This window comes from Theropithecus gelada, chromosome 20, assembly GCF_003255815.1.
Source record: "Theropithecus gelada isolate Dixy chromosome 20, Tgel_1.0, whole genome shotgun sequence".
Classification (NCBI taxonomy): Eukaryota; Metazoa; Chordata; class Mammalia; order Primates; family Cercopithecidae; genus Theropithecus; species Theropithecus gelada.
Window position 1 is genome coordinate 52,323,062 of NC_037688.1, and position 16,618 is coordinate 52,339,679.

The 16,618-nt window shown below is 66.3% G+C and overlaps 4 protein-coding genes across 28 annotated transcripts; 1 reads left to right on the forward strand and 3 right to left on the reverse strand.

Annotated features, from left to right (window-relative positions):
- The first annotated feature begins 49 nt into the window (after positions 1 to 49).
- On the forward strand, positions 50 to 2,817 carry JMJD8 (jumonji domain containing 8). 6 transcript variants are annotated; one of them, XM_025369601.1, is made up of 9 exons: positions 50 to 257; positions 337 to 426; positions 582 to 630; positions 706 to 802; positions 888 to 956; positions 1,045 to 1,164; positions 1,252 to 1,319; positions 1,399 to 1,533; positions 1,612 to 2,817. In XM_025369601.1, the coding sequence occupies exons 1-9, from the start codon at positions 109 to 111 to the stop codon at positions 1,690 to 1,692; spliced, it is 858 nt and encodes a 285-aa protein (XP_025225386.1). In that variant the 5' UTR covers positions 50 to 108; the 3' UTR covers positions 1,693 to 2,817. The 6 variants fall into 6 exon arrangements, with proteins under 6 accessions (XP_025225386.1, XP_025225388.1, XP_025225387.1 ...); XM_025369603.1 differs by having other exon boundaries at positions 51 to 257; positions 1,399 to 1,528; XM_025369602.1 differs by having other exon boundaries at positions 51 to 257; positions 1,399 to 2,817.
- On the reverse strand, positions 1,720 to 4,408 carry STUB1 (STIP1 homology and U-box containing protein 1). 4 transcript variants are annotated; one of them, XM_025369610.1, is made up of 7 exons: positions 3,804 to 4,377; positions 3,134 to 3,332; positions 2,881 to 3,046; positions 2,601 to 2,688; positions 2,405 to 2,461; positions 2,201 to 2,317; positions 1,720 to 2,119 (listed from the first exon to the last, which is right to left on the reverse strand). In XM_025369610.1, the coding sequence occupies exons 1-7, from the start codon at positions 3,960 to 3,962 to the stop codon at positions 1,994 to 1,996; spliced, it is 912 nt and encodes a 303-aa protein (XP_025225395.1). In that variant the 5' UTR covers positions 3,963 to 4,377; the 3' UTR covers positions 1,720 to 1,993. The 4 variants fall into 4 exon arrangements, with proteins under 4 accessions (XP_025225395.1, XP_025225396.1, XP_025225394.1 ...); XM_025369611.1 differs by having other exon boundaries at positions 1,738 to 2,119; positions 3,134 to 3,421; XM_025369609.1 differs by having other exon boundaries at positions 1,740 to 2,317; positions 3,134 to 3,275; positions 3,804 to 4,408.
- A 1,709-nt stretch (positions 4,409 to 6,117) lies between these two features.
- RHBDL1 (rhomboid like 1) lies at positions 6,118 to 8,766 on the reverse strand. 3 transcript variants are annotated; one of them, XM_025371050.1, is made up of 8 exons: positions 8,555 to 8,766; positions 7,883 to 8,044; positions 7,490 to 7,714; positions 7,267 to 7,415; positions 6,995 to 7,107; positions 6,824 to 6,924; positions 6,684 to 6,744; positions 6,118 to 6,601 (listed from the first exon to the last, which is right to left on the reverse strand). In XM_025371050.1, the coding sequence occupies exons 1-8, from the start codon at positions 8,591 to 8,593 to the stop codon at positions 6,330 to 6,332; spliced, it is 1,122 nt and encodes a 373-aa protein (XP_025226835.1). In that variant the 5' UTR covers positions 8,594 to 8,766; the 3' UTR covers positions 6,118 to 6,329. The 3 variants fall into 3 exon arrangements, with proteins under 3 accessions (XP_025226835.1, XP_025226836.1, XP_025226834.1); XM_025371051.1 differs by lacking the exon at positions 7,490 to 7,714; XM_025371049.1 differs by having other exon boundaries at positions 7,883 to 8,586.
- A 1,732-nt stretch (positions 8,767 to 10,498) lies between these two features.
- Positions 10,499 to 16,399, reverse strand: RHOT2 (ras homolog family member T2). 15 transcript variants are annotated; one of them, XM_025370164.1, is made up of 19 exons: positions 16,247 to 16,399; positions 16,072 to 16,125; positions 15,914 to 15,995; positions 15,784 to 15,827; positions 14,879 to 14,932; positions 14,355 to 14,407; positions 14,172 to 14,280; positions 13,960 to 14,061; positions 13,744 to 13,842; positions 13,517 to 13,625; positions 13,314 to 13,434; positions 12,824 to 12,908; positions 12,610 to 12,752; positions 12,432 to 12,532; positions 12,230 to 12,360; positions 12,045 to 12,122; positions 11,790 to 11,909; positions 11,486 to 11,688; positions 10,499 to 11,192 (listed from the first exon to the last, which is right to left on the reverse strand). In XM_025370164.1, the coding sequence occupies exons 7-19, from the start codon at positions 14,226 to 14,228 to the stop codon at positions 11,066 to 11,068; spliced, it is 1,476 nt and encodes a 491-aa protein (XP_025225949.1). In that variant the 5' UTR covers positions 14,229 to 14,280; positions 14,355 to 14,407; positions 14,879 to 14,932; positions 15,784 to 15,827; positions 15,914 to 15,995; positions 16,072 to 16,125; positions 16,247 to 16,399; the 3' UTR covers positions 10,499 to 11,065. The 15 variants fall into 15 exon arrangements, with proteins under 15 accessions (XP_025225949.1, XP_025225947.1, XP_025225951.1 ...); XM_025370162.1 differs by having other exon boundaries at positions 14,172 to 14,263; positions 16,072 to 16,130; XM_025370154.1 differs by having other exon boundaries at positions 10,502 to 11,192; positions 16,072 to 16,130; positions 16,247 to 16,393.
- Between the last annotated feature and the right edge of the window lie 219 nt (positions 16,400 to 16,618).

The window sequence follows — 16,618 nt, forward strand, 5'->3', positions numbered from 1 at the left end:
CCTTCCCCGCGTTCCCGTAGAGGCCTCTTCCGGGGCGGGCCAAAGGAGGTCACTTCCGGGGTCCGTCCCGGCTGCCGGCCGTTGCCACGACGACGAAGCTGCCGGCCAATGGCTGGCGGACGGGCCCGAGGTTCCCGGCGTGCAACGCGGCTGTCTGAGGGCGCCGGGCTCATGGCGCCGGCGTCGCGGCTGCTCGCGCTCTGGGCGTTGGCGGCTGTGGCTCTACCCGGCTCCGGGGAGGAGGGCGACGGCGGGTGGTGAGCGGCCCGGGAGGGGCCGGGGCGGTGGGGGCACGTGCGGCGGGCGGGGCGCGGGCTGACCCAGCTGTGCCCGCAGGCGCTCGGGCGGGCCGGGGGCCGTGGCGGAGGAGGAGCGCTGCACGGTGGAGCGTCGGGCCGACCTCACCTACGCCGAGTTCGTGCAGCAGTACGTGCTTCCTTGATCGCGGAGGTCGGGCTCTGTTCACACGCCCGTCTGCCCGGACCGCCCAAGGCCGCCTTCCCTGATCGCGCGCGCGCGTGTGGGGCGGGGGCGGCGAGGGTGACGGTCGGACCTGGCCGCGACTCTGCACTTCTTTCCAGGTACGCCTTCGTCAGGCCCGTTATCCTGCAGGGACTCACGGACAACTCGGTGAGCGCGCGCCCGTCCCCGGCCACTCTTGCCCCTGCTGGGTCCGGCCACTAAGCCCCCTCCCCGCCCCCGCAGAGGTTCCGGGCCCTGTGCTCCCGCGAAAGGCTGCTGGCCTCGTTTGGGGACAGAGTGGTCCGCCTGAGCACCGCCAACACCTACTCCTACCAGAAAGGTGAGCGGCCCCGCCCCTGCGCCCGCCCGTGTGCCAGCACCGGGACGGCTGGACCAGCCGGTCCTGACCCATCTCTCTCCTGCAGTGGACTTGCCGTTCCAGGAGTATGTGGAGCAGCTGCTGCACCCCCAGGACCCCACCTCCCTGGGCAATGGTGAGTCAGCCCTAGGTGGCGGTAGGGGGTGGGGACGCCTGGGGTTTCCAGGTGCCAGGATCCCTGCCCCCACCGTCTCTACTGGCAGACACCCTGTACTTCTTCGGGGACAACAACTTCACCGAGTGGGCCTCTCTCTTTCGGCACTACTCCCCACCCCCATTTGGCCTGCTGGGAACCGCTCCAGCTTACAGCTTTGGAATCGCAGGTGAACGCTGCTCGGGACTGGGGAGGAGTGAGGCTTCTGAGGGTGGGTACAAAATGGCTTGGTCACCAGGTGCTCATAACTCCACAGGAGCTGGCTCGGGGGTGCCCTTCCACTGGCATGGGCCCGGGTACTCGGAGGTGATCTACGGCCGTAAGGTCAGCACAGGGTTGGGGTTGAGCCTTGGGGCTCGGTGACCACAACGGGCAAGGGTGACACTGCTGCTCCTGCCCCCAGCGCTGGTTCCTCTACCCACCTGAGAAGACACCAGAGTTCCACCCCAACAAGACCACGCTGGCCTGGCTCCGGGACACATATCCAGCCCTGCCACCGTCTGCACGGCCCCTGGAGTGTACCATCCGGGCTGGTGAGGTCAGTGGCTGGCAGGAGAGGGCCAGGCCAGGCCAGAGGCCCCCAGCTAATCTGTGCTGCACCCCTTTTCTCCACCAGGTGCTGTACTTCCCTGACCGCTGGTGGCATGCCACACTCAACCTTGACACCAGCGTCTTCATCTCCACCTTCCTCGGCTAGCCAAAGCAGCTGGCAGGCACGCCTGCCACACACCAGCACGTCCCACCTCGTGCTCACGGATTTTATTACACAGACAGTGGCAGCAGTGGCTTCAGCCCAGCCCACCCTCACCTGCGTTTCCAGCCCACAAAGGGGCACAATCACGGCCCAGCAAGAGCTATGCTGAGAGGGGAAATAGTCCAGAGCCCAACAGCAGAACTTGGAAGGGGCCAGGGTGGCCAGCAACACAAACTATGTACAGGGGTGGAAGGCTTCCGCCCAGGGCTCTCCTGGACCAGGATGCTGGGCAGGGCGAGGAATCTCAGTAGTCCTCCACCCAGCCATTCTCAGAGATGAATGCGTCAATAACTTCCTTCATGGCCAGGTTGGGGATGAGCTGTTCCTGGGTCAGGGGGCTCCGGGTCACGGGGTCAAAATGACCCACGCGCTGCAGTGACAAGAAGGGCAGAGGGCAGTCAGTGGGCCCAGGACCATGCTGCTGGCCCTGCTCCCCCAGCCGCAGCCTCACCTGCAGGTGCTCCTCGATGTCCTTGCGGTCGTAGGTGATGCCACTGGGCGTGATGCACGGCTCCCGCATCAGCTCAAAGCTGATCTTACCACACAGGTAGTCGGGGATGTCACGCTTCTGTGGCACAGGGGCACACGATCAGAGGCTGGGAAGGGGCACTGCTCCAGCACCTGCCACCCACCGCAGCAAGTGACAGACACTCACCTTCCTCTTCTCGTCCACCTGAGAGAAGAGCTCGTCCATGTCTGCCATGTACTTGTCCTGTGAAGAGTTGAGCACTGCACTTCTGCGGGACACCCCACCTCCCTCCTCCATGGGGCACAGACCCAACACAAGGCGGGGACGCTCCCACGCCAGGTGCACACACACAGACCCACATGTGGGAGGGGGGCACCCTCACATGCTTAGCCTCAATGCAGGCCTGCTGGGCCCGGACGTGGCTGTCGTCCTCATCACCCTCGTGGTTCCGCTGGCACTCTTCCAGCTCCCTGGGGGTTGACCAGGAGCCAGTAAGAGATGGACCTGGCCAGATGTCTGACCACACCCCAACCTCAGGGCTAACATTCATGCTTCTTCCCCACGTTTTCTGCTCGCCAGTAAAACCTTCAATAAACGCTCATGTTGGTAGTTGGTGATTCAGAATTATCCCAAGACAGGGCGACCTGGGGTGAGGGTCCCACCTCTCACGCTCCGCGGCAATGAGCTTGGAGAGGTAGGAGTGCAGCTCGCTCTCCTGGTGGATGCGCCGCTCCTCGATGCTATTCCAGCGCTTCTTCTTCGCGATTCGAAGAGCGCTGGGGATGTCGTCCCCGAAGTTCAGCCGCTGCTCCTTGGCCAGGCTGTAAGCTGGGGAACGGGGGCTTCAGGTCACTCTCTGGCCAGTCCACCCGCCTGGCCCCAGGGGCCCCACAACCGGGCAGCTTGTCAGCCAACCTCGCTGCAGATTGGCGATGGCCTCATCATAGCTCTCCATCTCCAGCTGGCACTGCCCCAGGAAGAAGTGCGCCTTCACAGACTGCCCGTCCAGTTCCAGGGCGCGCCGGCAGTCGGCCAGGGCCTGCTCGTGCTGCTGCATCTTCAGGTAGCACAGGGCACGGTTGGTGTAATATACGGCCACCAGCGGGTTCCGGGTCTAGGGACCAAGGCCGGGCCAGCCGCATGAGGGTGTAGGCTCAGCGCGCCCCCTCTGTCCCACGGCCCGTCCCAGCTTCTGCGCTCTGGCTAGAATCAAGAAACTAGGCTTCTCAGTCGTCAAAGCCCCTGGATCCAAGGATCTGCAGACAGTGGAGTACTGGCTGAGCCTATCCGCTTGACTCCACTTGGTTTTGTAAAGTTTTCCAAATCTTTGGAGAGTCCGGGCTTTGGACCTGGGATCCTCAAGGGGCGAGGGCCCCCGCCCTCCCCCCGACCCGGCCGGCCTCCATCCAGCATCCCACCCTCGTTCTCCGACACCCGGCACTGGGCTCGGGAACCACGGCTGGGCTTTGGGAGCCCAGGACATGCCCCGCAGAGGAACCAGACCCTCGGTGGGGCCAGCCGGGCGCGGGCCCGGCCCTCCCCGGCGCCGCCGCCGCCGCCGCCCTTCCCGCGCGAGCGCACTCACGATCGCGCGGCCGTAGCAGGCCGCCGCCTCCGGGTACTTTCGGCCCACGAACAGACGGTTGCCCTGCTCCTTGAGCTCCTGCGCACTCGGGCTCTTCTCGGGGCTTCCGCCGCCAGCGCCCAGCCGCGCGCCGCCCTCCTTCTCCTCCTTGCCCTTCATGGCGCCGCGCGGCACGGCCTGGGCTGCGCTCCCAAGCTCCGCGCCTGGCGGCCCAGCGCCCGCAGCCCGAGCCCCGCAGCCCGAACCCGCGATCCTCTCGGGCCCGGCCCAGCTCCACCGCCGGAACTTCCGGCCGGGGGCGGGACCAGCGGGGACGCACGGGTGGGGGCGAGTGGGGCCGCGCGTGCGCCCAATCAGCCTGGACGGGGACGCTAGGCCCGCGGCGTCGGGGGCTGGGAGGAACACTCCGGTTCCCTCGCTCGGCGCTCTTAAGGGTCGGCGTTCGCGGAGGCCCTGGCCCGTCCTGCTGAGGCCTCTTCGGAACCGGCCTCGGCGGCGACCGCCACACACATTCGACTTTCCCAGTGAGATGCCTTACTTGGTTCGCTGAGGGCGCACTCCCCCAACAGCCTGTCCCGACCACCTGGCGTTCCGCCCCCGCCGCAACGCGCAGAGACCCCTCCCCAAGCAGCGGGCCCCATCCAGAGGCCCTTCCCCCGGCAGCCGGCCCCGCCCCCCCCAGCCCGCCCCCTCGGCAGACGCCCCGCCCCCAACAGTCCGCCCCACCCAGAGGCCCCGCCCCCAGCAGCCCGCCCCATCGGCAGACGCCCCGCCCCCAACAGGCCGCCCCACCCAGAGGCCCCGCCCTCATCCGGCCCCGCCCCCGGCAGCCGGCCCCGCCCCTCCGCGTGAACATAGTGGCTTCCCGCGCTGTTGGGTGTGAGGACCCCAGTCGCTGGGCCGCCATTCCGGAGCGCCATCGAGAGGTCCTACGGGCGCGCGCGGACCCCCGAGTGCGGCTGGAAGCCCTGGGCCGTTGGTAGAGTGGAAGGGGATAAAGGGATCGGTGGGCGAGCGTCCCCTGTGGCCGGACCTCCCCTCACCGCCCTTCCCCAGGTATCGGGACGAGTTGCCAGCGGCCATCAGGGGCAGAGCGGAGAGCATGTGACAGGGAGCTGGAGCGGCTGCTGGCCTGGAAGCTGGCGGCGAGGGGCGGCCCGCCTCGAGGGCGGGGCCTCCGTAGGGCGGGTCTTCATCGGGGCGTGGCATCGGCGGGGCGGGGCCTCCAGAGCGGGTCTTCGTGGGGGCGGGGCCTCCCTGTGGGTCGGCCTCCCTGTGGGTCCACCACCCCGGGCACCCTGACCTGGCTTCTCACAGCAGCTGGTGACCACCAATCCCCCTGAGCTGGCTGTGCACTGTTCGACCACCACCTTCTGCCTCCTGCCAGATGTGGGGGCCGCGGTCACCCAGCTGTCTGCCCTCTGCGGTGTGGACCCACCACAGTCACAGCCTCAGGTGAGTTGGGTGGGCACGACTTGGGTACATAAGCGTCCTTGTCTGTGAAGCAGACAGTCTGGGCCCTTGTGTGTCTCTAGGACCAGGAGTCGGAGCCAGAGCTTGTCCTGATGGGGTGTCTGGCTGCTTCTCCTCGCTGCTCACAGCAGTTCTGGTGCCTGGAGCTCGAGATGGAGGCCTTCATGTCAGATGAGGCAGTGGTGACAGTGCTCGGCCTGCCGGCCCCACAGTACACCCTCAGGTACTACCTGCTGTACCTGGGCCAGGTTCAAGAGTGGGCCACAGCTCTGAGCCAAGGTGAATGAACTGTGTGTGGGCAGGCTGGGGTGGCCCGTGCCCCTGGGCCTGAGTCTGTGTGCTCCCCACCTAGTGGAGACAGCACTGTGGACCTGGGCCGTGGGGCAGAGGCTGTGCCCAGACCTGCTGCCCAACCTTGGCCCCAGCCTGGCCACCCACGTGGACACTAGGCCAGCCAAGAAGCATGGGACCCAGGCCGAGTGAACTTGGCTATAGTCCAGGCCTGCTCACCTGCTACACAACCTTAGGCCTCCGGGCTTCATTGGATGGCAGGGAGGCTGAAGAGTAGGCCAGCCACTATGGGAGCTCAATAAACACTTCCCAGACTCATGCGTGATTACACACCCGGCCTGACCGCACACCCGGTCCCCAGCCCTCCTGGGTGCCTCCAACTCCCATAGACACAGCACCCGTGGCCCGGAAACACCTCCCACACCTGACCTCAGGTGCAGAGGTGCACAGGGAGGGAAGTCCAGGCCCTAGTGGTGGGGAGGGCCCTCATGCTCTGTTCAGCAGGTGTGGGGGTCCTGACAAGTCTCCAAAGCCCGGGACAGCCCCCTGGTGCTGTGTAAAATATTTATTAATTATCCAAAAAGGCTCAGACCGCAAGTCCTGGGGGTAGGGGGGTGGCTGGGACAGGGTCTCCTCTGAGGCCACCCACACCCGAGGGGCGCAGCAGCCCTGAGATGTCCGTTCACAAAGGGCAGACGTGAAGGCCCCTGGTGGGCGGCCACCACATGCCGAGCCCCGGCCTCTGCAGCCTCAGGTAGCCGGTCAGGGCGGTGGGGGGATGTGGGCGCCCAGCAGGTCGTAGGCAAAGACGTTCCAGAAGACGGCGAAGAGCAGGAAGGTGCCGTAGGCCAGCAGCACCACCCACCAGCCACACTGGTCCCGCAGGCGCTCCTCGTAGCTACGCAGGATGGTCAGGCCCATGCTCACCCCCACCACCGCACCCGCCAGGTGCGCCATGAAGCTGGGCTGCGGGCCCGAGGCGGGCAGCGGCGGGGAGAAGCGCAGCCACACGGCCCGGCCCACCTCGGAGCTCACTGCAGAGGGACGCGGCAGGTGGGAGGTGCCCTGGCTGCAGGCTGAGAGGCCCCCCAGCCCTCCCCCCAGCCCCCTACTCACTGCACACCAAGGCCAGCACCATCCTCAGCAACTTGTAGGGACATCTCATCCCAGCCCAGTTCTATGGGGGTGTGCAGATGAGAAGTGGTGAGGCTCACCAGGGGCCCCTCCCCACACCCCCCACCGGGCAGGCCCGTTACCATGACGACGTTGGCCAGGTGTGCTGAGCACAGGGCGTAGACCCCGCCGGAGCCTCCCACCACCGGGGCCCGCATGTCGGTGATGGAGACAGTTAGGGAGCCTGTGTGAGCAAGCGGCGGGTGAGGGTGCAGCCGGCCAGGGCAGGGGGTGGGGGTGCGCGCCTGCCTCACCTGCCAGCACGCCTGCCAGGTATAGCAGGCTGATGCGGAGCAGGCCGTGCACCATCTCCAGGGGCACCCCGATCATCAGTTGCAGGAGAGCGTTGAACCCCAGCTGCTCCAGCCTGGCCACACGGGAGCAAACAGGCACAAGGGGTGGGGTCAGCCGTCCGGCCCCACCCCCAGCCCTCGCCTCAAGTTGCTGCACCTGCCCTGGGGCTTTAGTCTTTCTGATGTAACAGCAGTGCAGGGAGGGGGGCTAACCGGGCAGCCGCGCTACTCACCCAACGTGCATGAACATGTAGGTGAGGAAGCGCCAGGCGCGGGCACGGTGCCCAGGGTGGTACACGAGGGGGCTCTTCATGTACTCGGGGTGGTAGGTCTGCAGCACCCACTTGTTGAGGCGGGCCCCGTAGCACAGGAACACGATGATCTGGGGACACGAGTGTTAGGCTGGTCAAGGCCAGGAGCGCCGGAGGCTCCCGGGGCAGCGGCTGGGGGGCCCACCTGGGCAAGGGTGACCGAGGCCATGAACACGGGGGGTGGGCAGCTGCGGTGACGGTAGAAGTACCAGCGGCGGTCCACCTCGCAGGGCAGGATCTCATAGGCCACGTAACGCACAAACCGCTTGTAGACACCTAGGCCTGGCTCGTCCAGCAGCCCGTCCCGGGGCAGTGCCCGCTGTCCATTAGCAATGGCCCGCTTGAAGCTGCTGGAGCGCTTGCTGCTGATCTGGGGACAGAGACCTGAGAGTGGGCCACGGACCTCCCCATGGCACCCCTGCCTGGGAGGCTCGCCCAGCTTCCCGCATCCACAAACCCCCCTGCAGTGAGGAGTTGCCTTCCCGCCTCCTCTGGCCAGGACACCATGCCCCTGCCGCCTGCCCACCGTGGCACTGACCAGGTCCACCAGCTCCTGGTAGCAGACCTGGCCCTGCTCGTTGCTCTGAGCCAGGGCCACCAGCATGTCCAGCTTGGCCGGGTCCAGGGGCAGTTCATGGCTGTGCACCAGGCCAGCGAAGGTGTCCGCACCGATGAAGCCTGTGTTCTCGGGGTCCAGCTGCTGCAGTGAGGAGCCGCCAGCCAAGGCCTGAGTGCGGGCCCGACCCCTGGACCAAAGGGCTGGGCCAGGCTGGCTGCAAGCATCAGGCTCAGGCTCCCAGCACTTTTGGGACAGGCGCCCCGTGCCTGCCTGTTCCCCGGGACCCTGCTTGATCCCAGGAGCTGGCAGGTCACTGGTGCCTGGGTCCCAGTCCTCCAGCTCCTCAGCTGTTACCCCGTCTTCCACCCTACCCATCCTGGAAGGGGAGGGCCAAGGTCCAAGACCAGCCAGCTGCCCGCTCTCCCTCCCTCCCTCCCTCCCTTCCTTCCCCAGACTCTCCCTTCTCTAGCCAGGAGCCCTGGTCCAGTCAGCCCTCTCCTGGGGTCCCAGACACAGGGGCCAAGGTCGTGCAGGGATGGGGTGGGTGCCGAGCGGGGCTCTCGGGGAGCTCGGTCCTGCACAAGCTCAGCTAAGCGGCAGGAGGGCCGCATTGGGGGCGGTGCCAGCTCCCCAGACCACCCCGCGACGCACCTGCTCCTGGATGAGCTGCAGCAGGGAGCTCCTATCCATAGAGCCGGGCCGGGGGCCGGGGTCGGCGGCCGCGGCCGGGAGGGGCTGCTCTGCGGACGACTCCGCTCCGCCCCAGCCGGCCCGCTCCGCCCGCTCCGCTCGGCGCCGCGCTTGGGCCGCGTCACCGAGTCGCCCGCCTGCCCGCCCCTGCCGCACACGCCGCCACGCGCGGCCAAGACACGCGCGCACCCTGCACGCGGACGCACACCCTGGACAGGAACCGCCTCCAGCGAGCACCACGTCTCAGTGCCGACCCCCACCCCCGCTCTGGCGCAGCTCCAGCACATTGGGTGACCGCCGCGGCAGCCGCTGGTAAATGGAGTCACGGGGGTTGAGGGGGCACCTAAGACCCCCATGTAAGTCCGTTCGCCCTCTCACAGCCCTCCTGGGCTCAGGCCTGTGAGGATGTCACCTCCTCCAGGAAGCCTTCCCTGACCACTGCTTGCCGCCCCCACAGGCTGACCCAGTGCTCCCTGCGGTTCATGTTCCCACGGCTGCAGCTCCTTTCTTGCGGCAGACACACCCCCTCCTCCTCCCACGCCCCACCCCACCTAGCACGGCAGCAAGGAAGCCCCTCGCCCTGCATGGCCGCTACAGCCACCTTAGGGTGAGGAAGACCCTGCTTCAGCTGCCTTGGCTCCAATGACCAAGCCCAGCCCACTCATCCACACCCTGGGGTGGAGCACCCTGTGCCCCGACGGCTCTTGCAACTCCATGAAGGACAGCAAAACCTCCCGCCCTAAGAAGGCGCCAGGGCTGGGCACAAGGGCCATTCCGACACAGAGTGGAACCCCCAGGGGGCAGGGCTGCAGTTGGGATGAGGGGACCTACTCCTGGGAAGGTGGGCCAACCCCTCCACAATGGAGGTGACAGATAAAACACGTGTGACTGCCGGGCGCGGTGGCTCACACCTGTAATCCCAGCACTTTGGGAGGTCGAGACGGGCAGATCACGAGGTCAGGAGTTGGAGACCAGCCTGGCCAACATGATGAAACCTGGTCTCTAAAATTGGCTGGGTGTGGTGGCACGTGCCTGTAATCCCAGCTACACAGGAGAACTGCTTGAACCAGGACCCGGGAGGCAGAGGTTGCAGTGAGCCGAGATCACGCCATTGCACTCCAGCCTGGGCAACGAGTGAAACTCTTGTCTCCAAAAAAAAAAAAAAAAAAACATGTGCCTATGGCAGCTCCTGCAAGAGCCACTCAGAGGGCTCCTCCTAGGGTTGCAGTGGTCCCAGAAGGCAGGCCGTGGGGTACAGCGGGCTCAAATAGCATTAGGCGGTAGGTACCTCAGGGGCCAATGCCACAAGCTCCAAGGCAGGGCCCGCATGGGCCAGGACTTGGGAGGGAGCCCCACCTGCCACTCCCTAAAGGCAGACACCGGAGGTGGGGACCAGGCCTTCCGACATGTGTCTGGGTGACTTTGGGAAGGCCATGCCCTGGGTCCCGAGAAGCAGGTATCTGGACTCAAATCCCAGCCTATCCGTCCTTCTGGTCCATCCTGCCTCCCTCCCTTGGGTCAGGGCCCCAGGGTCACCCTGCTCTGTGGCAGGCGGTGACCACATATGGTCACACAAGCCCAGGTTCTTGGCGCAGCTCAGTGAGGCCGACAGGACACTCTGGGGAGTGGGCGGGCAGTGCCGGGGCACACTGGACCCTCAGAAGGGGCCATCAGGAAAACATCTCAGGTACCGGTGCCCCCCAATCCATGCCGGGCACACACCGTCCTCATGCAGTGAGCTCCTACTCCCAGACCGCAAGACCTCCAGGGACACTGGCTCCCAGGCCACAGCGGCCCAGAGTGGACCTTCCAGAGGCCATATGCACATGCCTGAGACCTCAGGACAGTGACCCAGGGACGAAGGAAGGGGTGGCATTTCCAGCCCACATGAAGACAAAGAACGCATTCTAGGTTGAATCAAGGCAAGTTGTCTTCAGAGACTGGGATCCCAGATGGAAAAAACACAGTGAAGTTTAATCAGGAACCCAATCTCCAGTCCCTGCTGCAATCACAGAAATAGCTCCAAACTTGAGGGGGGAACCCCCCCCAATGCCTGCTTTTAGCCCAAAGCTCTGCCTTCCAGCCCTCCTCACACCCACTGGCCACCCAGGATCAGGAAAGGGGGGTAGAGCCCTGAGAATTCCGAGTCTGGGGTCACCGGCTCCCACACCTGTGCTCCCCAGCCCAACACACATGATGCCCAGAGGTGGGCAACCCCTGACAGTGGTGGCCAGCACTTGGGAGCTCCTGCTCAGCCACCTGCCACGGCCCACCCTGGGGTTCTGGCAGGAGCCAGGACAGTGCATGGCAGCCTGAGGCCCTGCTGCAGACCGACTGCCTTCAGAAACAAAAAGTCCGGGGAGAAGGGCATTCCCAGAGTGGCAGCCTGGCCTGCACCCCAGCTGTGCTGCCCCTGCAGAGCCCCAGCAGTGAGTCACACCATCAGGGAAGGGGACTTAGGTACGAGGGGCCTCACTGGCTCTTCACCAGGACCCTGTAGAGCGAGAAGCTGAGGACTGCGGCCATGGCGGCCCCGAGAACCCCCAGCAGGCCCCGGAGCCAGAACGAAGAGGGATGCAGCTCTGCGTGGACCAAATGTCTGCAAGAGAAAAGCATCATCTGCAGATGCCTCAGGCACATGTCCCTGGCTTGCTGCTGGGCACCCTCCCATGTCCTGGACTCACAGGGCCTCAGAGCCAGGTTCCCAGCCCAGAGGCACAGCCGGCAGAGGCCAGGCCCTGGAGGAGCACGTCTGGACACTGGCTCCCTCTGTCACACAAAGCTCCACCCCGTCCGTCACTCTGGCCCCATTTCCAGGCCTGACACCACAGCTACCCACTGCCCAGATGACAGACGCTGCCAGTCCCCAGGGCGGTGCTGCCGGGTACCCACGGGAAGGTGGCCATGGTGGCAAGCTGGGTGAAGATGGCAGTGCTGGGCTCGGCTGGGCCAGCACAGGAGAACGGCACAGGAGCTGGTAGCCGGTGCTTGCGGCAAAACTCGGCTGGCGATGGGCCAAGCGGCACACCACCTTCGGGCAGGTCAGCCTTGGAGGAGACGAAGAGGCAGGGGGTCTGCCCGTCCATGTAATGGTGCTGTGGGCAGAGAGCAGTATGAGGTACAGTCTGGGGTGGCCGAGGCACCCCTGGGGGGACAGACCCTGCCCCGTGGCCATGTGGCCCTTGCAGGGCCCCACCTTGTAGACGCTGGCACAATGTGCAAAGGACTTTGGGTCACTGCCATCAAACATCAAGCAGGCAACATCACAGGCGGCGTCCAGCGACGTGGCCAGATCATCTGTGCCCACCTCACACAGCTGGGACAGACAGTGGCCTTAGGGAGGGTCCCTGGGCTCGGTCCCCCTAGGGCCGTGCTGGGCCAGCTCTGCCAAGCAGGCCCGGGTGTCCCTGGGTCCACCCTCAGGCACAGGCCATGCCGCCCCAGCACTCACGATCAAGTACTTCTCCTGTCCGTTGACCTGCACCGTGTCGATGGTGTACCCGGGAGGCTGCTCCCTCGTGTCCTGGTGCTGAGGGAGGTGAGGTCCCGACATTCGCTGGCTCCAGCGCCCCCCAGATTGCCCTGCCCCACACCTGGAGCCCCTGGGGTGGGGGTGGGGGGGTCTAGGGTGCTTACCCCCAGGCCGTGGCCGAGGAAGGCCTGCAGGAAGGCAGATTTGCCCACTCCACGGGCCCCGACCACCTTGCATAGGAGAACGCTCCGCAGCGTCTGTCCCTTCTCCTGGTCCAGCCTCTTCTCACGGGTGACTGTGAGGATGGACACAGGTTAGGACGGCCGCCAGGATGCTGAGCCCAGGTCCAGGGAGGTGGATGCCCACCTGTGATGGCGCGAGTCTGCGAGTCCTGATCACAGAGGGTGGGGTAGCCCAGGTAGCCCAGGTGTCCGAGGCAGCTCCGGACGTCCAGGTAGGTTACCAGGCTGGGGGCGGGCGGGAGACACAGTGTTACGGTGGGGAGGGTGGCGCAGCGGGAGGGTGTGGTGTGGGCCGCGCTTACGTCCACTGGCAGAGGTATCCGTGCAGGGGCAGCCGGCCGGCCTCCGTGCGGACTGTGCGCAGGAGCTCGGGGCCCCAGGGGGCTGCTGGGAACACACTGAAGAGGCTCTGCAGCTCCATGGGCGAGAGGGCGCCGTCGCGGTCCTGCAGGAGGAGGGATGCGGTGGCATGTGTGCCGGCGAGGGGCGGGGGCGGGGGCGTCGCCATGCTCTCACCTGGTCGTGCTTCTCAAACACCCTCTGCACAAACTGGTAGCCAAGGTGGTTGAGCTCAGTGCTGCAGCCGGGGGGCACGTGGAGCCTGCGGGGAGGCGACAGCCCATCCGGTTCCCAGGAGACTCTGCGCCACCACGCTCGGCACCTCGGTCACCCTACCGGCCCCGTCTGTGCAGTCGGACCCTCCCTATAGGACCCAGAGGCTCCTGTACGCCCCCAACCCTGCAGCTGCGATGGGGAGGAGGGTGCCTATCTGACTCCAGCACGTGGGAGGCCTGGCTGAGGCCCCCAGGCCACAGCCCAAGCTGCTGACCCCAGCAGGGTGAGCGAGTCACACATGCGGGATTGGCAAGGGGCCAGCCCCACCTGACAAAGAGCTCTGTGGATGCTGAGGGGTTCAGGGCACAGCCAGGCAGGGCACTAGGCCAGACGGCCTGCTGAGTGAGACCTCTCCTCAGGGAAGGTAGGCCTCGACCCCAGCCCCACTCACGGAGGGAAGAGATAGTCGGCCGTCAGCTCCAGTGTGTCGCTGTAGCCGAAGCTCCGCAGGATGGTCCATGTGGTCTCGTGCCGGCCACGCTGGATGAAGAGCGTGTTCAGGAAGAGGAAACCTGCACCGAGACAGAGCAGGGGCAGCACCAGGCACAGCACCCTCCCCACACTCCCCAGGCACAGGTGGGCACCCGGCCTCACCATCCAGGGTCAGCCGGTCCTCCCACACGCCGCCCGCCACGTTCCTGCACACCACCGTCTTCACGTCCTCCAGGGCCTGCGGGGCCAGGGGGTGCCCGAAGCAGGATTTCTGCCTCCGAGAGAACGTTGCTGGGAGTCAGCCAGTTACCCGGAGACGGCCCGTTCCGGTCACTAACAGCAGCGGAGGTTCGAGGGGGCTGGGCACCGAGGGTGGGGCGGGGGCACACCTGGAAGGCGTTGAGCTCCTCGTCACTGAGCGCCTGGTCCAGGTCCTGATCTGAGAGCCTGAAGATGCGTGTCAGCGCCTGGGCGCACGCGGGCCTCAACTGCGGGGATGTTGGCTCAGCACCCTCAGGCGGCCCGTGCCCACCCGCCACGCCACCCAACCCAGCACCCCCCAGGCCTCTGGGGAAGCAGTGTGTGGGGCCCCAGCCAATGCTCACCTGCTTGGCCTCAGGGTCATAGAGGGGGGCTGTGGGGTGCAGGACAGCCTTCTGGGCATAGTAGAACAGCTCTGAGATGTTCCTCAGGTTCTTGGCTGAACACTGGGAAAGGGGGAACAGACTCAGGGGCATGCCCCGGGGAACCGACCGAGGACACGAGGCATGAAGGAGGCCCTGCCCCTAGCTCAGCCCCTCAGCCGGGACCCACTGACCTCCACGCAGGTCTCAATCTCAGGAAACTGGCTCATGATGGGGAGCACGGCCTCCATGGAGCTCCCCGACCGCAGGTCTGACTTGTTGCCCACTAGGATGATGGGCACCCTGGGTTGAAGGCCCATGGTCACCAGGGGCAGGGAAGCCGGGGGTCCAAGCCCCTTCCACATCCCCCTCATTACCTGGGCCCCCGCGTGGTCCCCCCATTCACCAGTGGGATCCACTTAGTTCGAATCTGAAAAGCAAAGCCTGGCTGTGAGGTGAGGCTGCCCGTGGGCACATGGCTCCCAGCTGGAGCTCAAGCCTGGCTCGGAGAGAGCAGAAGCGGGAGGTCAAGGCCCACTGACGGCCCAAGTCCCGGCCACAGGAACAAAGCTGGTGGGAGAAGGCAGGCAGCAGGTGCAGCCTCATCTGTACAACCCCAGTGGCTCCCAAACACCCCCAAGATCACTGGGGCCCGAGCCCAGGGCAGCCTCTGACGCAGGCCCTCTGAGGTTCCCCCTGGGGTTTGGAAACTGGAGAAGAAAGAGGGCTGCTGGCCTAAATGGCTCAGAATGGGGCCGTCCCACACCCTCTGGGGGGATGTGAGATCACAGGAGAGAGCCTGTGCTCCCCAAAATGCTGTGAGAGATGGCACTGGCCACGGGTTGAGGGTCCACCAGGGGCCACTGTGTCTCTGCCATTGGGGTCTGCACTGAGGGCTCACCTTCTCAATGGTGGCCTCCTCAGAGACGTCGTACACCACGCACACCACGTTTGCCTGAGGGAACAGTGACGAGGCGTGGGTGACAGGGCTGTTGGCTCACCACTGACGATCCTGGCCACTCCACGCCATCTCAAGGCTCCAGGAGGCCCCAGACGCTCACAGGTAGCATGACTGCAGCTGAGGCCGGGAAAGCCCAGCCTTCCCCAAAACCTGCCTCCAGCCTGGTGTTGGCAGAGCACTCCCCCGTGTCACACTGGCAGCTGCTGCTGAACCCTCAGAGAAGCCTCTTCCCCACCCACTGCCAGTGCAGGGACACCAGGCCCCAGCAGCATAGCTGTGGCTGGCAAGACCCTTACAGCAGAGGGCTCAGGACAGACACGGCCACACCTGCAACACTACACCATGCAAGACAGCCGCTGTTTGGCCCCTGCCTCTCCCCTCCCTGCAGAGTGACAAGACCGCAGTGAGGGGCGCTGGCAGTAGGGGCTGCCAGGTGGCTGGCCTGGGTGGCTGTGGCCTGCGCCCTCGCCTGGGATGTCCCCGGCACACGTGCTCTGGTACTAGGAGCTCGGGGTGCCCGGAGGCCGGGGCGGTGGGCTGGAGTACACAGCAGGGGCAGGTGGCGCACACACAGCCCACAGAAAGAGCAAACGCTGCTGCCACCTGGGCAGGAGGGAGGGCAGCCCGCGGGGAAGGGCCCTGTTATCCCTGGAGCACCGCTGGACTGAGCGGTGCCGGCTCCCAGCCGGGTGCGCTGTGGGGGCCCCAACAACCCTCAGTGCGGAGGTCACAGAGCGATCAGGGCCAAGGACACTCTGAGCACCTCAGTCCAATCCCCCAGCCGGCGAAGCGGATTAGGCCGAGCCCGCGCCCAGCCCCTCCCTGGTCCCGCGCACCACGGGTACCTTGTGGATCTCCTCCCGCAGCTCCTCGTCCGTCTGCTCGGCTTCTAGGGGGAGGAAGAGACCCCACTGCAGACCCGGCAGGCCCGCCGGACCGCTCCGGGCCGGGCCCCCGGGAGGCTACGGCCGCTACCTGAGTAGTCCACGATGTGAGTGGGCACCTTCTCCGGGGTGACGTCCGCGGGGATCGTGATCTCCTCCGCGCGGGGAGGGACCTGCAAGGGACCCGCGCGCTCACCAGGGACCCCCGGCTGGGCCCGCTCCCACCCCCGCGGCGGGCGCGCCCCTCACCTCCTCGGGGAACTCCTCGCCCACCAGGGACAGGATCAGCGACGTCTTCCCCACCTGGGCTGCGCGGGGCAGGGCGGTCAGCGCGGGGACCAAGGTCAAGGCGCCCCCCGACCCCCGAGACCCTCACCTCGCGCCCCGGCCGCCGCAGCTCCGAGACCCCCGGCCCGGCGCCTACCCTCGCCCAGTAACAGGATGCGCACGTCCCGCCTCATGGCTGTCGCCCCGACCCGCTCCCGGCCCCGGAACCCGGCCCCGACCCGGTCCTCAGGCTTTCGCTCTGCCCCCGCGCCCGCCCCGCACTTCCGGTACTCGGCCCCGCGCTGGCCCCATACTTCCGGCCCCGCCAGCACAGCCGCACAAGCGAGCCGGGCGGGCCAGAGCGGCCAGGATGTGCGGCGGCGCCACTACGTGGACGCGCCGGGCACTGCAGGCAGCGCAGGCTCCCGGCGCCAGGCCAACCCTGGCAGGCCGAACGGTCATTGATTGCTTCAGGGCACTACAGGAGCCTTGACAAACAGCCGATTAAGGGACAGGCAGAGGCTGAGCT